General features: G+C 34.2%; 1 protein-coding gene across 1 annotated transcript in view; it reads right to left on the bottom strand.

The window, feature by feature from the left end:
- Window positions 1-6,947: 6,947 nt before the first annotated feature.
- LOC107733304 (serine/threonine-protein phosphatase 2A 56 kDa regulatory subunit alpha isoform-like) overlaps window positions 6,948-19,169 on the bottom strand; it is a 32,237-nt gene continuing 20,015 nt past the window's right edge. The window contains exons 2-11 of the mRNA XM_016544874.1: window positions 17,263-17,459; window positions 17,048-17,149; window positions 16,321-16,413; window positions 13,394-13,524; window positions 12,566-12,625; window positions 12,236-12,344; window positions 9,908-10,009; window positions 8,146-8,273; window positions 7,777-7,878; window positions 6,948-7,701 (exon numbers count right to left, since the gene is read on the bottom strand). Coding sequence (XP_016400360.1) covers window positions 7,503-7,701; window positions 7,777-7,878; window positions 8,146-8,273; window positions 9,908-10,009; window positions 12,236-12,344; window positions 12,566-12,625; window positions 13,394-13,524; window positions 16,321-16,413; window positions 17,048-17,149; window positions 17,263-17,459 — 1,223 coding nt within the window. The 3' untranslated portion in view covers window positions 6,948-7,502. The remainder of the gene's footprint in view (window positions 7,702-7,776; window positions 7,879-8,145; window positions 8,274-9,907; window positions 10,010-12,235; window positions 12,345-12,565; window positions 12,626-13,393; window positions 13,525-16,320; window positions 16,414-17,047; window positions 17,150-17,262; window positions 17,460-19,169) is intronic.

Below are 19,169 nucleotides of genomic sequence, written 5' to 3'. Positions count from 1 at the left end.
GCATTTGCAATTTTAGAGCAACTAATCAAAAGGGCACTGCTTTTCCTTTAATGACCTTGAACTGTCATCATAGCTGTTTTCTAATCTAAACTCACTTCCCAATCAAGATTTGGAAATCCAAAGTGGAATCATTTTGCATATAGATCATGTGGGCCTGTCATTTCTTAGAAATGTCAAATGTGCTTGTTGTTGCTACTTTTAGCACATAGGAAATATAATCTAAGCAACATGTCAGGGGAACATGTATAAATGTTTATTGTATTAACATCCTAGTTTCACATAGTTGCGTACATACTACAATATCAATAACCCGTCACTTGGTGCTTGTCATGTCATGTTTATGAAAACAAGTTTGATATTGTTTGCTGGGTGCCTTAGATTGCTACTAATGTTTGTTCCAACATGTACAAATTGCACATTGCATGATAGAGAGTAATACCTCCCAAAAAATTCTGCCTTGATCCTGTTTGTTCTTTCTTACACTGTAAATCAAAGAGCATCCCTGCTAATGTTACTCTACCTCAGAAGGTTGAGTCAGTGTGGGTTTTTCCCATCTCCCTTCTCCCTTTCTCCTGCAAAAATGAAAAGAAAAAAAAATAGTTGCCCCTTCTCAGCAAAGTTGTCAGTTCGGATCATCTTCATCCAAGCCTCTCTTTCTATTTGGGAATGAAGCTGCGTAATATGTCCACCTAGGGGCAAAGAAGGTATTTGACAAGGGCACACATTAAAGCAGAGAACTGTGTGTTTCTGTGCGTGTTTGGGCATAGAAATGTTCAACTTTCAGTTAAATAATCATTATTTTTGCCACTTTATCACCACTGCTGTGCTTCTGCAGTTGAAGGGAGGGAATTTAGATTATAGAATAGAACGAAATTCATGTTTCTAAATTCAGCTTCATTGTAAAAAATCTTGACATTAATTCCCTTCTAGTCTCAAAACATTTCTTGCTGAATTGATTGTTTAAACATTCATTTGAAGGGGCCTGTTAAATGCCATTCTTAAAGGATCTATTTTTAAACGATTTTATTGTATTTTGCGATAATAATAAACTTATGTCCCAGCTGTCTGTTCAATAAATACATGATGTTAAATATGTATTAAAATAATTTTTGTTGATAAGCCACACAAGTTCTTCTAATAATCAGTCTTGTACCTATTAATTGTTTAACTTTTCATAAAAAGCACTGATCTTTAATTTGTGACGTGATGTCTCACTGTGCACCGAGTGTATATTTTTAGGCTCTTAAAGAAATAGTTCACCCAAAAATTTATATTTGCTGAAAATGTACTCACCCTCAGACCATCCAAGATGTAGATGAGTTTGTTTCTTCATGGGAACAGATTAGGAGAAATTCAGCATTACATCACTTGCTCACCAATGGATCCTCTGCAGTGAATGGGTGCCGTCAGAATGAGAGTCCAAACAGCTGATAAAAACATCACAAGTAATCCACACCACTCCAGTCCATCAGTTAATGTCTTGTGAAGTGAAAAGCTCTGTGTTTGTCAGAAGCAAAAGAATCAGATGCTTTCTTCCTTCTAAAATACGAGTCCTCCATTCATAATATTGTTTTCTCCAATGAAAAAGTCATCTCGCCTGAATCAGGAGAGAAATATGCACAGATCATACTGTTTACAGTCCAAAATAGTGATGTGAGAGGACAACAGGGGATGGATTTTTTCACTGGAGAAAGCATTATTATGGACTCATATTTTGGCTAGAAGCGACAGTTTGAAGTTAAAATGCCTTAATGATAGATTTTCTTACAAACACAGCTTTTTGCTTCACAAAACGTTAACTGATGGACTGGAGTCGTGTGGATTATATCACTGAATTTTCCCTCCGAACATTCATCTTGCCGTCAACAGGCCTTCAAGCTGGCTAATCAGAAAAATAGAGTAATGTTTTGAAAGTATCAAAGTGTGTTATATGAATTAATTTAAATTCTATACACATAATTTGTATTAGAACTAACAGTCTTTTGATTGTTTAACAGTCAATTAACTCTCTAAAGGGCTGTTCACACATGTAAACATGCGCTAGATGGTTTTAGATCTTTTTTTTTACGTATTTTGCAGTGTATTGCTCATTGCACAGCATTATAAATCAAAAGTTACATTTCAAGGGATTTCAGCTTTTAAAAAACACATCTTGAAACCTTGTGATTTTTTTTTTCCTTCCACTGCCCTGCTTTTCACGTTTTTTAAATGCAAAGATGTTCTGTGTGAACGGCCCCTAAAGGTCTAACAGTTTGACTGACTTGTTTGCAATGCAAGATATCGGTTGACAACTAACAAATGACTGATGAATAATGTAACCTTATGGAAAATCTAATTGTGGCATGAATATAACATTTAAATAATCTAATATTCAAAATTTAAAAGGACTTTTATCAGCTTGTAGGTGCTGTATGACTTTTAGAACTCAAGCCCTTTTTCGTAAAGAGAGAGGACTTGAAAAGAGCGGGAGCTTGAGGTTTTGTGGGCTGATTAAATAATACAAACACGGCTCACGCAGCTGTGACTCGTGAGGGACTCTCAGAGCCTCTTATATGTCTCCAACTTCAGCTTCTATCAGCATCAAAACCAGCACTCTCTTCCCATGTCAGCTGAGATCAGATGCCCTCACGTTTCAGACGAGAACAAACCTAGGGTCTGAAATTAAGCAGGCATTTAAAAAATAACAAGACTGTCTTCCAAGAGAACTGAAAACTGTAAAATGATATTGCATTATTTTGTGAATAAGAAATGCAGAAGGCAGAATATATCAAGTGTCTGACAGAGCCCTCGGTCCGCAGGAGTCCTGTTACGCAACACTGCTGACTGCACTTTTACTGATGTTTCAGCATGTGCTCCAGGATCTCTCTGCACCAGCCTGTTCCTGCTTTCTACCTCACTTCCTGTGCAAATATTCAAATACAAATCAAGAAAGAAAAACGTTTACTCAGCTTAAACATATCAGAAAATGAGTTTAAACTTTCATTGAGTTTAATGGCTCTACAAAGTGTTATTTAAGTTAAGAGTGTATTATTATTATTATTATTATTATCATTGACATTCACTAAGAACAAATAAACAAAATAATAATTCAATCATGACAATATAGCAACTCTGAGGGGAACGGCTGACGTCTGCTGACTCACAGGGGTCCTTCACTAGATATACTTGACATGCAGGAAATGAGAAACAGATCCCTGCTAATTAAAATCTACTATATATGGTACTATAATATAGAATAAAATATAGCTGCTAATATAATACAATAAAAAGGGCAGATGACATGGCATAATTTTGCTGTCTAAAGAGAAAAATAACAGCTTTTATCTAATATTTTCATCTTTTGGTTTAATCAATTTAAAAAATATTTATTACAGTGAAATTACAGTGATTGGACTATTTATGAAATATGAAATACATATTTATTTTAGAGCTACAGTAACATCTTCTGATTTCTCTCAACATGGGGACAGGAGAGCTGTCAATCAATAAACTGGAAAAAAAAGTAACTTGCGTTACTTATTTGAAAAAGTAACTCAGATATTCTCTTGTAAATTAAAAAGTAATGCGTTACTTTATAGTTACTTGAAAAAAGTAATCTGATTACGTAACTCGCGTTAATTGTAATGTGTTACCCCCAACACTGCACATCTATCTTTCTATCTATCTATCTATCTATTGCCTGCATTATAATTAAAAACTTTACTTTACAAAGTATCAGAATAGCTTGATACCTTGTCCTGCAGTGTAACATGACAATAATCTAAAACATTTTTCGCAGCATTTTAATAATTGTAGCTATAATTCATACTTTCAATAAAATGTCATTTTGTCACATCACAACACTACTGAAATTAACTAGTGAAATGTTGATTAAATGTGGTGAAAACTTAAAAGAAATGGTAAAATAGCATCTAAAATATGTTTTAAAAATGAACCAAAATTGTTGATGTTAAAGAGTTTAATATATCTTGTGAATCTAAGAGCATTTGAGTTTCATTTATTGAACTGCACAATGCTAGAACAGAGTGGATAATAACTATCTGCGGTGGTGTGACCAATCAAGCTTTTAATTCGTTTTTCAGCCAGTAGGTGGCGTCCTCTGATCATCCCATTAATATTTTTCGGTAGTGGTAAAGTGTCGTTTCTAAAACTGATAGAACTATTACTGTACTTTCCTGAAACGCCGTCATGTGGACACACTAGCAGGGTTGAGACGCCACCTTCTGGACAAGACACATTAACAAAAAAGTGTGCTTTAGAGACTACACTGTGGGCAAGACATGGAGGAATGAGAAATACCACAAACCACAGATCAGATAAACCGTTCATCAATCAACTCAGAAACTCCTTATTTAGGGGTGCATAATAGTGCCCTAAATGTACAATTTAGTACTTTTTGAAAGGGTGCCGCTCCAGGAACAGCTTTTGTACCTTTTTGTAAAAGATGGCTCTTACCGTCATATAGCCGTTGTTGGGAAGAGCTCAAATGTGCAGAAGATACATGTCATCAAACTCAATCCTGGAGGGCCGGTGTCCTGCTGAGTTTAGCTCCAGTCCCAGTTAAACACACCTGAACCAGCTAATCGAGGTCTAACTAGGCATACTAGAAACTTCCAGGCAGGTGTTTTGGAGCTGGTTGGAGTTAAACTCTGCAGGACACCGGCCCTCCAGGACTGACCCAGCAGGCACCGGACGTCTATGTAACGTCAGGTTGACGTTGGACATGACGACAGACATTCGTTGCATTTTGGTTGAAAATGAAAATCGGTTTTAGGTCAATATTTGAACTACTTTGTTTGGCCTTCCAAAAGAGGACGATATCTGCTTCGTCATGCCTAGCGCTGATCCGTGCTGGTCACTAGGAAATACTTAAACTTTGCCCTGTGGATCGCCGGATCGGCTTTCACTGTGGACGAAGCCGATTTTGGTTACACAACCTAAAAACAACAAAATATCAACGTCAGCATTGGACATCAATTTAACATTGACATTAGACGTTCAATTTACATTGAATTTTGGTCACCCGACGTCGCAACCGAAATTTAACCAAATATCAACATCTTATGACGTTGTGTGGCCTGCTGGGGAGTTTGGAGATCCCTGGTCTTGGGGAATTTGTGTGATTATGCATACAGGATGGTTGGCAGCCATATTAACACTGCAATTAACTATTTAAACAAATTAACTATTTAAACAGCTCATCATCAGAGGATGACATTTAGCATGTTATATTTGTGATGAATTAATCTCTCGCTGCTAACTGACCTTTATTTCAAAGTCTCCATGATTAAAGCAGCTCACCGCTTCCATCATGCGTCATGACAGGAGCTCACCAGATAATTAAAAGAGCCGGTCGCTTACTTCCAGTCCAAGCATATACTTCTGCATGTTGTGGAGGACTGAAGAAAACAGAATGTCATTGGCTGCAGGACAACAAATGTAAATGCTGTCTATCTATCTATTGTTAACACTGAATCAGAAATAAGTTTTAATAAATGAAACCTAAAATGTATTTAAAAACACTGCACTTTCAATATTCGTCTATTGTAGAAATAAGTTCTCTTTTAGTTTACAAAGAGCATTATAGCAAACCTTTTCCTTTTTTAATATCATGATGAATTTAATATTACATCTAAAAATAATAAAAATAGAAATTGTATGTGCAGTGGTTATTTCAACGGTAACATTTGTGTCTTAATCATCCATGTGACCCATCAGTTTACTTAGATTCAAACTTTACACCGTGTAACTTTTTTTAATCATACAACATACACACACACACATGTACATATGTGAAAAAGTATATTAATCACCTGCTGGTTCACTCAGATAACTGGTTTTATATTTGGTGACTGCATTCTGTAATGACTATATGGCAGTAAAGGACAGCCACACATACAGACCACTAATATGACATGGGGGGAAAAAAACTAAAAGAAAACAATGAAACATCAGCCTGGCATTTTAATGCAGGATAGCACATTACGACAAGGTTATTTTTTACACATTCTCACAGAAAAAAAAAAAACAATCAAAAAAACATGAGAATCTAACATAACTGCATAGCAATGAGACCATTTTTGGTTGAAGCAAAACAATAGAATGTTGAATGGAATGGAGTCTCATTTATAATATCTATTGCTTCTTTAAACATACTATGAATTTTTCTGTTTTTGAGAAAATAAACAACAACAAAAAACCCTTTGCCAACATTCTAAATATGTGGGGAGTGTTAGTTAGTTATCCCTGAGTTAAGTTACGTCTAAGAATTATCTGTTTGTTTTAATCCCAACCTGTGAAATGCATGGTCAGTGGACCTGAAAGAACAAAGTTTTTAATAAAATATAGTATGTAAAGATGTTGCATTTATAATGCAAGGCTGGTATTATGAGAAACACAAAACTTTAAAAAAGAAAAAAAAAAACTTGTAAAAATTGCAGATTCTGTTCTGATGTTCTCACGCTTGGACAGGGGTTTCTGACCAGGTTCACTACATTTGTGCTTCACTTTTTTGCATTTCTAAGGTAAATTTTTTTTGACACTTCCATGGAGTATATCTTATGTATCATGTGAACTATAGGCAACAAATCTTAATATCCAGCTCAGGTCACATTTATGGTCAAATACATTTCAAACTCAAGATTCATGGTAGTGTTTCCTATTTTAAAACCGACATTTAATTGTTAAAGCTTGCTCATGTGTCTCTAAATATAGCCTCCAGAGCCTTTGTCAGTATTTTTGTCCTATTTTCCAGTAAAAACTTCAGAAGCCAAATTGTATAAGAATAGTTCTTAGAGAATATATCTTAAGAAAAATAAATTCATTCAAGATATATTCCCATATAACAAGAAGTATTATCTTAAACTATTATTATTATTATATAATTCTATTGTACATGTATTTTGTTTAGATATTTCAATATTTCAAACAATTTCAGGTGAAAAAAAAAAGGCAAAAGTACTGATTAAAACTGCAGTCACATTAGTGAAATTTCAGAGAAAAGGTCCATCATCTATTATCAGTAGTGTAGCGATGTACTGAGCACATCTCACACATTAGATCTTTTTTTTAAAACAAGCAGCTTTCTATTGGTCAACATGGTGAATCCACATGACCAACTTGAACCCGTTGCGAAATCTGCTAGGAAATCTTTCATCCTAATACGAAATTCCTGAACGCTCGGGTTTCTATTGAAATTTCAGAATTTCACTCGTGAAAACTCGCTAACTTGCAATGCAGGTGAAAATCGTACGTCTTTGATTAGACAATAATGTATCATTTACTATAACCACACTTTACATCCAAAATAGACTTACATACAGAAAATATATTATCCTTTAGCAGGAGAAAATAGCATTTGGATTTAGTTTTACATAGGCTTTTGGAAAAAAAAAAAAAAGTTTAAAATCTTTAAAAATGATTATTGCTGAAGGCCATATCCTTACTGCTCTCTACACTGGTTTACATCTGTAAAACACTGAGTAAAGAAAAAGAGGGCAGTGTCATTTGGCCCAGGTGTCACTCTCAATTCTGTCTGTAACGGCTGCTGCTGTGTTTTCATCCTTATCGTGAAGGTGGTTGTTGTTGCTGTAAGTGAACTGGATCTCATGCCTGTTATTCTGGATGGCTATTCTCTCCTGAAGTCTGAGTTCATCCAGCTTCCTCCACAGTTCCTCCCGCTCCTGCTCTTTCTTCTTCTCTCTGAGGGCAGAAGTGATGGCAATCGTGAGCAGTGTCATTTCAAACTAAATGCGAAGAGTAAAGGCGTGATCTTACCGTTGTCTGTCAGATTTGTCTGAGGCCGTCAGCTCATCGAACAGTTTGCCGTTCATCTCCATCAGTGTTTTTAATACATTGTACACCAGGGCCACGATCGTCCTGACACAATTACAAGATAAGAGTTACTAACACTTCTGCATGGAATGCATTTCATTGCTTTAATATTTACCGGAAACAGTGAACGAAACTGTGATGAAATACCAATTTTTCAATTCATATATGCATTTGAAAGAGCAACTGGTACATTTGTCAAAATATCTACTTTTGTGTTTGACAGAAAAAAAAGTCTCAGTTTGTGTTTGGAATCACATGAAGGTAATTAAATAATGATTCCTTTAATAAAGCATACAGAAAACGTGAACATACGGGTTCCAGTGTTCTTTGGAGATCCGGTACAAGTTTCCAAACATGATGGGAAGGATTTTGGCATTATTCTCCTCGATTAGACTCAGAATGTATTCATTGTTCCAGAAGTACAGTGCTCTTTCTGCTACCTGCAAATATCAGAGAGATAGTTTCATATGAAGCACCACAGGAAACGTCGGAAAGCAAGCAATAACATGACGTTGTTGATGAGAATGTACGCTATCATTAAAAAAAAGGTTAAAGCATAAGAAATAATTACTTTTATTCCGCAAAGACACATTAAATTGATAAAAAGTGAAAAGATAAAAGAATCCTAAAAAAAAAAATGTATCACCATTTCCACAAAAATATTGAGCAGCACAACCGTTTCAATATTTATAATAATAAAAAATATTTCTTGATTACCGAATCACATATTAGAATGATTTCTGAAGGATCATGTGACACTGAAGACCGGAGTAATGATGTAAAAAATTCAGCTTCGCATTAAAAAATTAAATGATATCTTAAAACGTATAAAAACCGAAAACAATGTAATGTTTATTTTTAAATGTAACACCTTGGTGAACATAATAGATTTCTTTCAAACACACTTTGGGTTAAAAACACCCCCACACGTAATCAAATCCATGGCAAAATTCATTGGCAAAATAATGAAGTATTGCAAAAGAAAATAAATGTTTTGTAAAATAAAATAAAAAAAAAAAAAAACACCCCCACACGTAATCAAATCCATGGCAAAATTCATTGGCAAAATAATGAAGTATTGCAAAAGAAAATAAATGTTTTGTAATAAAATAAAAAAAAAAAAATCACAAAAGAAATAAATAGAATGATGTAATTAATTGCAAAATATGGAATAAAGTGAAGTGCACAGAACTGATCGTGCGTTGCAGAAACATTGCTGATAAAAATCTGTTGCAGAAATAAAAAAATTCTTAAGCTTCTATTATAGCAGTCATTGGCTTTTGCAATTAATTAGATCTTTATTTTTCATTTTATTTAGTCTATATTTTCCAATTATTTTTCCTAAAATATTTTCCTCAATGCTTTCTTTCTTCATACATTCATTTACTGCAAATGGATTTGATTCCATAGTAATGTAACTGCATTTGTAATCAGCTACATACTTGAGGGTGAGTAAATGATGACAGAATTGTCATTTTTGGGTGAACTATCCCTTTAACTTTTGGGTTTCGTCTCTGTAATAAGTGCACTGGAAGTCATATTAGTAGTACATGCCATATGCATTATACTATCATAAACAAAACATCTACTATACTATAATGAAATATTTGCCATTTTGTGCAAAAAATAGAACCAATAATTAATATACAGCTATGAAAAAAAAATTAAGAGACCACTTGAAAATTTCTCTGAATTCACGATTTCAGTAAAATGTAATTTTTGGTTTATTCTATAATTACTGATGACATTTCCTTTTGTTTTTGTTTTTTGCATAAAATGACAATTGGTCAAAGTAACAAAAAAAGATGCCATGTTTAGACATGTTTCGATTCATTTTTAGACAACACAATACCAATGTTTTAACTTCAGAAGAGTTGAGACATCAATATTTGGTGGAATAACCCTGATTTTCAATAACAGCAAATGAAAACATTTGTTATTTTGACCAATTGTCAAAAAACCTACCAGCCATCAAGACCATTAACTACTATTTGGGACAAGACTACAATTTTGCGCTACAAAAGTCAGGTGGGGGAATTTTTTATAAGGCACATTTTTGATATTTTTGAATTCAGATGGGAGGACTGTGTGGTGTGTAGTGTGAGGCTGAGGTGAGCAGTACCACTTCAGTGAGGGTCGGGTCCTTTTCTATGAACTGAACCACACAGTAGGCCAGCTGAAACACAACAAGGTCAAGAGTCAATGTGAACAGTAGATACTAAAGAAGAGATGGTTTGTGCAAACAATCAGCCTGACAAATATTTTCATATCAGCATGCTTATGAATAGGAAGTAAAGTTGGATGAATTTTAAATAGCTACTGGCCATATAATCACCAGATTAATTTCTCTGCTTTGAACGTTTTCCATAACTGTAAAACTGTAAGAAGTGCACAAAACTAAATACAGTCGCAGGGAGGAAATGTGATGTGGATTTTATCTGGATTGTTCTTCAAAATAAAAAAAACTTTGTAAACAGGAGTGCGCTATTTCTCCTGACCATTGCACAGATCTGATCCTCAATTAAATTAAACGTTTAGTAAGTAATTGCAAAGGAGGGTCAATCCAAGGATTCACAAACTAACCTAGTGCCACTAGAGCGAACATAATATTTAATTGAAGTTCCCACCTGAGATTATGAATTAATATCCCAAAAATGTAAAACAACTCTATGCAACAGGGAATTCCACTCAATTAACTATAGGGGGCTCCAAAATCGCAAAAGTACACAAAACTACATACAGTACACAATTTAACAACACATTTGCATGTTCAAAGATCTCCGATGTTAGTTATTGGTCACATTATAAGCAGGTAAACAAATAAAACTGCAGCTTTTTTAGTAAGCGTTTTAATTAATTATTAGCAACTGGATCAACAAACCCTGACACAGTATGTTCAATAAAGACATTCAGATCTATCCCTGTTTGTGTTTTATTTGTTTCAACAAAATTAGAGCCAGGCTGCAGATTCTGGGCAGGCAGAGAATTGTGTAGTGTATGATGGATGTGCTTTTAATATTTAGCTTCGGATTATGATTCTATTGAGTCAGAGGATATATAACATGTTTGATATTTTGAGCTGATTTTAGAACACATTGTTCTCTTTTGTTGCGTGAGTTTGTGTCCAGTGCGTGATGTCTAATGTTTAAAATCATTTCAGATTTTAAAAGTCATGTAGTTTATTCCAGCCATTAGGAACAGATCAAATTTTATGACCAATTTATGCAGAAATTCAGCTAAATCCAAAGGGTTCACATGCATTTTTCCTGCAACTGCATCAGAAAGAATATATATTATAAATGGAAAGTTTACATATGTGTTTTTGTTAAATATCATTTTTGACACATCACAGGCATTTATAAGAGAATATGGAGCTCATACTTGGATGAAAAAAGACGCCTCATTTTTATTCAGAGGCACAAAATTAGCAAAAATATGAAATGTGGTGCAGTTGCTGATATTTATATGGCCGAACGGAAGATGAAAGTTTGATAGCTTCTAATATAAATCATGAGCTCTTTAATAACAGCATGACAGACTAACATAAAATGCATATAAATGTCTATATCTCCCGATAATATGTGACCCTGGACCACAAAACCAGTCATAAGGGTCAATTTTTTGAAATTGAGGATAGGACAATATTTGGCCGAGATTAAACTATTCGAAAATCTGGAATCTGAGGGTGCAAAAAAAATCAAAATATTAAGAAAATCACCTTTAAATCTGTCCAAATGAAGTCCTTGGCAACACATATTACTAATGAATGATAATAAATTTTTGATATATTTACGATAGGAAATTTACAAAATATCTTCATGTAACATTTTACTTAATATCCTAGTGATTTATGGCATAAAAGAAAAATCGATCATTTTGACCCATACAATGTATTTTTGGCTATTGCTACAAATATACCCCAGCGACTTAAGACTGGTTTCATGCTTCAGGGTCACATACTGTATGTCTTAGTAAGATGATATTTAAATGCTTAGTTTTATGATCAAAGCTCTATAGTTTTTATTGTGGTGGTGGGCAAAACATATAATGCAGTGCAATACAATGACAACTGAGAGATGTACAAATAAACATTACTCAAAAGCCTGATGGATCCTATTTTATACAGTTTAACATGATTTTTTTTCTTTTTAAATGATGTATGGATACATCATCATACTTCAGTTCAGGAAGTGTAGATGAAGATGTGTAGTGTACTTTACTTGTAAAGATTTGACAGCAAAAACACACATAAATCACGACCTGAAGTTGGAAAGAAGGCACTTCGATTGGTTGTAGTAGATTGCGTACAACAGGCTTTTCAGTTTTGATCATGCTGATCATTTAGAGGGCTTTAGAGGTCATTTGTGTATCAAATATGTCACAGTAGGCTTTACAGGGTTACCTGTGCGTGGAACAGCGCCAGTCCTTTGGCAGTGTGCAGGGGAATAAGGATCTTCATGAGGAACTGCTTGTGTTCAGCCTTCAGCGGCAGAGCAAAGCCATTGATGATACTGCGATTATAAAGACAGCGACACAACTGATGACATGAAGCATGAAAGGTTTGACATTAGATGACTGCAGCCAGCCGACACCAATACACTGCTGCTGCCACCAGCTGCCAAACAACCTTTTATCCAGCATGCACTCTGACGCTACGCTATGTTCAAATGCACTAACTCCGTTAAATGATCTATGTGAACAGAAACTGAAAGAAAATCAAACTAAGACTCACCTGCCCAGAATCTCAAGGAATTCAGCAACTCCATTAAAGTGCTCAGTTTCATAGATGAATCTGGGAAAATTATGATATGAACGATTTACATTTCAAATAAAATATAATGATAAATAAATGATGTAATATAAACATAATATAACTACAATTTATAAACAATTTATTTTTTTTACTAAATGCACAATTTACAATCCAAAAGTTTTTTTTTTCTTCTGTACATTATTCAACATTCATAAACCAGTCAGAAATTGTTTAATCTTTATTTAAATATAATTTAATATTTTTCCATATTCTGTAATTGAATATTAGTAATACTTTTTCCTGGATTTGGCAAGCTTACTGTTAGTCGAGTAATTGACACGGTTTACCCTGAAGCATTTCACACACTTTACACAGCTATCATTTTTGGAAATCTTATTTCATAATGCACAGATAATCTTTATCCAAATCATTTACATGGTTTATACTAGCAGTTCACCAACGTATTTGCATTACTTTGACATGCAAAAAACATTTTTTACATAAAGATTACAAAGTCACGTAAAAATGACAAAAAATACAGACATGTTCCTTCAGAAATCATTCTAACATGCTGAAACATTTCTTATTATTATCAGTGTTGAAAACAGTTGTGCTGCTTAACATTTTTGTGGAACAGAAAGTTGAAATGACAGCATTTATTTGAAATATAATTTTTTTCTAACATTATAAATGCTGTTACTGTCACTTAATTTTGTGCATCCTTGCTGAATCAAAGTATTCATTTCTTTTAAAGAACTTTTGAATGGCAGTGTATATGTACAAGTGTAAAAATAAGTGTTTTTGTACCTCAGAAATATGTTGTTGATCTGTTTCCGAACACACCCACGCAAACCCAGAAACTTCCCGTAGACGCGATGCAGAATCGTTTTTAAAAACTCTCTCTCACGAGGATCTTCACTGTCAAACAGTTCTAAGAGCTGAAAAAAAAGCAAGGAGTTAATATTCTAACACAATCATTACTTTGCTGTTTTCAATCGTCTTGCTTGAAGATGCCAGTTCTCTGCAGTTTCTCTGTTCTAATATCTTTGAAAAATCACTACACAATGAAACTTCTCGGAATAGAGTGACATTTTATTTGTAGTCAAATGCTTGGGTTATCTGGGTTTTTAACAAGGGGCAACATGATGACAGCTACATAATGGCCTCATTCACATATGATGTAATCATATAATGCATATATGTAATCATTATCTTATTTTTGTCATTTTCAAAATATGAAAAAGAATAAATGTAGAATAAATGAAAACAGTCGTTAATGCCATGCAATATACAATTTGAACCCAGTTGAAACTCCTAATGGAAGGTTTTATGGAATGGTTTGATCTGGCAGCATCAACTCTTATGTCACATTAGACTGTCTGCACAGGAATGTGTTATGTAATGCTACCTTTAGCCTCCAGACAATGAATCCCTGCCATGAGTGATGTATTTGACAACAGCCTTTACGCAACATGACATTATTAGTAAATGAGTTCAACCTCAATCACATTCATGAGGCCGTTAATGATGTCTAAAACATTAGTAACTCTAAATAAAAATTCAAACAGGATTATAAATGCTCATCCTCCACATGCAGGGCTTGTTTAAATAGATCACCATGAATAAGCTGGAATGAAAGACCAGCTGACCATAGCTTTATCACCCAAAAATAAAGCACTTTCGAATGGAAATTTAATTAATTCAAGCAGTTAAGTGGTCACCAAACATTAGGACCCAGTACATAGTAATTATATGGAAAAAAAATTATATAAATTTATTTATTTTTTTTAATAAAAAACCTTTATTAAAATATTTTAATCTTTTATGCAAGAATGCATTATATTGATCAAAAGAGACTCTTACATTGTTAAAAAAAATTAATACAAATAAATACTGTTCTTTTGAACCTTCAATTCATTGTTTCACAGTTTCCACAAAAATATTAAGCATCAATTGTCTTCAATATTAATAATGATAAGAAACTGTTTCTTGAGCAGCAAATCAGCATATCAGAATGATTTCTGAAGGATCATGTGACACTGAAGACTGGAGTAATGATGCTGAAAATTCAGCTGTGTCATCAAAGGAATAAATTACATTTTAAAATATATTAAACAAGAAAACAATTATTTTAAATTGTAATAATATTTTAGTGCACTTATAATTAAATAAATGCAGCATTGTTGAGCATAATATACTCTCTCTCTCTCTCTTATATATATTATAAAACTAAAAAAAAATAATAAAACCAAGTACCATCTTATTGCATATCCTGTTTTTCAAAAATACACCAAAATGGGTAGTAAATGCAGTTGCGTAATTTCTGTACAACAGCATCTCCAAAAGGAACAATTTGGAGCAAAAAACAACAGGCATCCAGTAACACTTTCACTACCACATCTCTACTAGAAGAACTCTTTTTGTGTTGTGTCTGCTGTCTGTCATTATGTTCTCCATCCCAGCCTGCACTACAGTGCTGACTCTTTCCTTCCTGTGGTGTAAACAACAGAGCGCTATTTAAAGCAGCCCAGGAAACGCTCACATCATGGAAACTTGCCTTTACCAGCTTCCACACTGACTCTCGACATTCCAAAGCATTCAGTGCGCTCAGGGGGAATGACCGAGTCGATACGGACAGCTGATGACCCACTGCTTTACGCAGGAACAGACTAAGGCAGATCCGAAAGAGGAAGAGACCAGGCCTGCCAAGCATGCAATTTCATATTTCTAAATATTTGCCATTTCAGCTGTAAAAGTCAGGGAATGGATATTAAATATATTTTCTATTAAGTAGTCTCCTACAAAAATGCATTTTCTTAATCTGTATTTTGTTTTACCATTTCTAAAAATCCTCAAAACGGGTTAAATTTACTTCAGGACCAAAACAGTGTAAGATACAACTTGTTTTAAGAGAATATATCTTCAATTATGCTTCTTTTTCTTCTCTTTATTCCCCATTTAATACAGAGGATATCAAATTGGTGTGTTTTAGGGATAAATCTCACAAAACAGTTCAAATGTTTGCTTAAAACAACATCCAAAAAAAAACAAAAAAAAAAAACTGAAGAGGAATATATTCAAGTCTGAATATCTTATACATAAGATTATGCTCCTTTAAAATAAAATGGCAAATGCCCAGAAAAATAATAAAAAATAATTACTAATAATTACAAAGTATAATTTTCTGAAAAATAACAATAAATAAATAAATAATGTAATTTTTATATTATATTCATATAATTACAATTGATTCATTAAAGGGGTCATATGATGCGATTTCAATTTTTCCTTTCTCTTTGGAGTGTTACAAGCTCTTGGTGCATAAAGAAGATCTGTAAAGTTGCAAAGACTAAAGTCTCAAATCCAAAGAGATATTCTTTATAAAAGTTAAGAGTCAACCACGCCTACCTAAAACGGCTCGTTCTAACACGCCCCATCACAATATGGCAAGGGGCGTAACATTTCCGTCTCACGCTTGAGGTATTCGGCCAATCACAACGCACTGGATAGCTGGCCAATCAGCGTACACCTCGCTTTTCAGAACGATGAGCTTTGTAAAAATCGACGCGTTTCAGAAAGGCGGGGCATAGAGGAGAAACAATAATGTACAGTATGTGGAAAATAATGTGTTTTTTTAACCTTAAACCACATAACACATTTCATTACACCAAATACACAAAATAATGTTCTTTTTAGCAACATCATATGGCCCCTTTAATACAAAGTTCATATACCTGTAGCACAAACTTCTGGTCAATGTAGCGTTTGGCAGTACTTGGCTGGAAGTCTGGGTTTTCTAGGAATCGAAGGAAAAACTCATACACCAACTGAAAAAAGAAAACAAAAAAAGAGACAAAAGACAATATTTAATATTTCTCTAATGATTTAAGCATGTAGAAACAGATATTACATATAGCTTATATCAGGGGTGTCAAACTCAATTCCTGGAGGGCAGGAGCCCTGCAGAGTTTAGATTCAACCCTAATTAAACACACCTGATCGTAATAATCAAGTCATTCAGGCTTATTTGAAAACTACATGGTATGTGTGTTGGAGCAGGGCTGGAACAAAACTCTGCAGGGCTCCGGCCCTCCAGGAATTGAGTTTGACACCCCTGGCTTATATGAACAAACAAACAAATAAATAATAAATAAAATGTATTTGTATCGTTGTAATGTATTGTTGGTCTAGGGGTATGATTCTCGCTGGAGGTGCGAGGTCAGATCCCGGACGAGCCCCCAATTATGTTACTAAAAAAACAAACAAATTAAACTACACACGTAACAACGTCAACAATTATACTCAATTTAACCTTAACAAAATGGCATTTTTTATAAGTTTAATTTTTTCAAAAAATATGCTGTGCATGAAGTTAATTAAATATAATAGTACAAAAAAAATGACACTGTAAATAAGCAAACAATGAGCCATAAAATGTGAGAGCACCAGGCTACATATGACCTGCATGTGTGGCCAGGAGGCTTCTAGAGTGGGTTCGTCTTCCTCTGGGTCAAAGTCAGGGTTTTCACTGGGTGGAAGCGTTCTGAAAATATTTGTGCAAACCTGTAAACAGAAATGATTGGGAGTTTACTTTGGCAATAAGGAAGACATTAAAATTTTTGCTAAAAACAAATAAATTAATTTTAAAGGCTGGTGGACATCACATGAATGCTAACCATGGTGGTGATCTCAGGGTAGACAGGCTCCACCAGAACACCTCTGTTAGTGGACACATAATCCACAAGTTCACTGAGAATGGCGCGTTTGGTCTCTTTGCTCTTTAGGTCAGTCACCGTGTCATAGAAGTCGAACAATACACAGCACTGCTGTAGTTTCTGCATGAACAGCTCATGCTGCTGTGTGGAAGATGCATCTGAAACAATGAAAAAAAAAACATTTATTTATTCTCCTGTACGGTCAATTCACTAATAAACATTTCTATAAACAAATAATGAGACATTTAGACTTGACAATTTAACTCAAACAAAACAAAACAAGACATGACAGAACAGAAACAAAAACAAAACAATACAAAGCAAAAAAGGAAAACAAAAATAAAAACAAAATGCAAAGCAAAGCAAAACAACAAACAACATGACAGAACAGAACAAAAACAAAAAAACAAACAAACAATGCAAAGCAAAGCAAAAAAAAAACAAAAAAAAAAAACACTTTCTTCTAATTAACATTTTGCCTAGTAAAGACTGATGTTATTACTGGGACATAGGGATGTAACGATTAACCACGATCCGGTTGAAAATCGATTTAAATATGTGACTATTCAAATCGGTTGAGATGCTAAACAAATCGCGATTCAATTAGGGGTAGTTTATATGAATTTATGTCTGAGGGGAACTTACTGTCTTTAGAAAAGTTAAACGCTTTAAGCGCCACCTGCTGGCAGAGAGTGAATCTGCATCTAGTTCAGCTCGTCTGCTGTTTCGGTTTCATACAGATATTTTTTGTGTATAGTTTCACAAAACTGAAGTCAAACCATTCTGTTTTTGCTTCAAATTTCGAAATTATACAATCGGATTTAGATTAAAAACTGCTCATTTTGCATGTATGCAGCATCTTTGTTTGGATCATGATTAAAATGCAGTGGTTGCCTCTAATTTTAAATGGAAAGAGCACAGACAAAGCCGTATTTTGTTTATATGAAGAGATTTCTTTTATTTGTTACTTATTTATTTGATTTGGGGCTTGTTTTAAAATTTCAATTTAGTTTTGTTATTTACATTTACATTATATTTCGATTTTGTCATTTAGCAGACGCTTTTATCCAAAGCGACTAACAAATGAGGACAATAGAAGCACGACCGATATATCGCCAAGGCCGATATTTGGCATTTTTCAAATATCGGCATTGGCCGATAAGTTTTTCTGTTTGGCCGATGTGTTCGAGGCGGGACTTTTATTTTGATGGCGCTGAGAACGGCAGCGCCTGAGTGCACACCGCTCACATTCTCCCTCTTGTTCGCTGTCGTCGTTCAGGTCTGTCTAATATGGATAGAAATCTATCTAATAATCAGATAGAACTGTTAAACAAAGTAATTAAAATGTATTCAAAAAAGTATTATAACGATTGCTTTAATATTATTAGTAATAGAAAGGCAAACATTATAATACTTTCTCATGAGGACAATAGAAGCAATCAAAACCAACAAAAGAGCAATAATATGCAAGTGCTAAATAATATGAAAGGCCTAAAATCTAATTTTGTTAAAAATAAAATTGTGAATCGAATCGTGAATCAAATTGAATCGTGAGTTGAGTGAATCTTTACATACCTACTGGAACATGATAAATATTTTAAAAAAAAATTTCCAACTGCACCATATATAGCCGATTAAAATACAATTAAAAGGATACCGGATAGTGCTGCTATAGGGAAATCACATGCATGCAGGAGGGTCAACGACATCTGCATCTTATTTCACCAAAACCAATATCTTTGATACCTATTCTATTCCAATTAGGGATGGCTTGATACCACTTTTTCAGAACCGATACCGATCCGATACCAAAAATTCGGAGTATCTGCCAATACCGATATCCATCCGATATCAGCGCAGTTTTTTTT

The sequence above is a fragment of the Sinocyclocheilus rhinocerous genome, unplaced genomic scaffold, assembly GCF_001515625.1.
Source record: "Sinocyclocheilus rhinocerous isolate Xijiao unplaced genomic scaffold, SAMN03320098_v1.1 scaffold3963, whole genome shotgun sequence".
Classification (NCBI taxonomy): domain Eukaryota; kingdom Metazoa; phylum Chordata; class Actinopteri; order Cypriniformes; family Cyprinidae; genus Sinocyclocheilus; species Sinocyclocheilus rhinocerous.
This window is presented reverse-complemented; position numbering and strand designations above follow the sequence as displayed.